We start from the raw sequence: 258 nt of genomic DNA on the forward strand, positions 1-258 counted from the left end.
GCGCAGCATAATGTCCCACGCCGGAGGGCTCGGCCGGAGGGACCCCAAGACCCTGACGGGGCTGGCCAAGCGGTCCGGCGCCGTGTCCCACATCGCCAAGTCCTTCGAGAACGCCGACAAGGGAGGCGCGAAGGATGCCCCCCAGGCGGGATGGGCGGAGCTGGCGCGGAGGGAGGCCTCGGCGGACGCCCTTGCCAGCTCGGGCTTCCTGCTCAACAGGAGCGTCCCGGGCGCCAGCTCGACCCGGTCCTCCATGAG

The 258-nt window shown here is 72.1% G+C and overlaps 1 protein-coding gene across 1 annotated transcript in view; it reads left to right on the forward strand.

Moving 5' to 3' along the window:
• The first annotated feature begins 10 nt into the window (after positions 1 to 10).
• LOC119594872 (proton channel OtopLc-like) overlaps positions 11 to 258 on the forward strand; it is a 98349-nt gene continuing 98101 nt past the window's right edge. The window contains exon 1 of the mRNA XM_037943951.1: positions 11 to 223. Within this exon, the coding sequence (XP_037799879.1) occupies positions 11 to 223 (213 nt within the window). The remainder of the gene's footprint in view (positions 224 to 258) is intronic.

Source organism: Penaeus monodon, chromosome 34 (genome assembly GCF_015228065.2).
Source record: "Penaeus monodon isolate SGIC_2016 chromosome 34, NSTDA_Pmon_1, whole genome shotgun sequence".
Taxonomy (NCBI): domain Eukaryota; kingdom Metazoa; phylum Arthropoda; class Malacostraca; order Decapoda; family Penaeidae; genus Penaeus; species Penaeus monodon.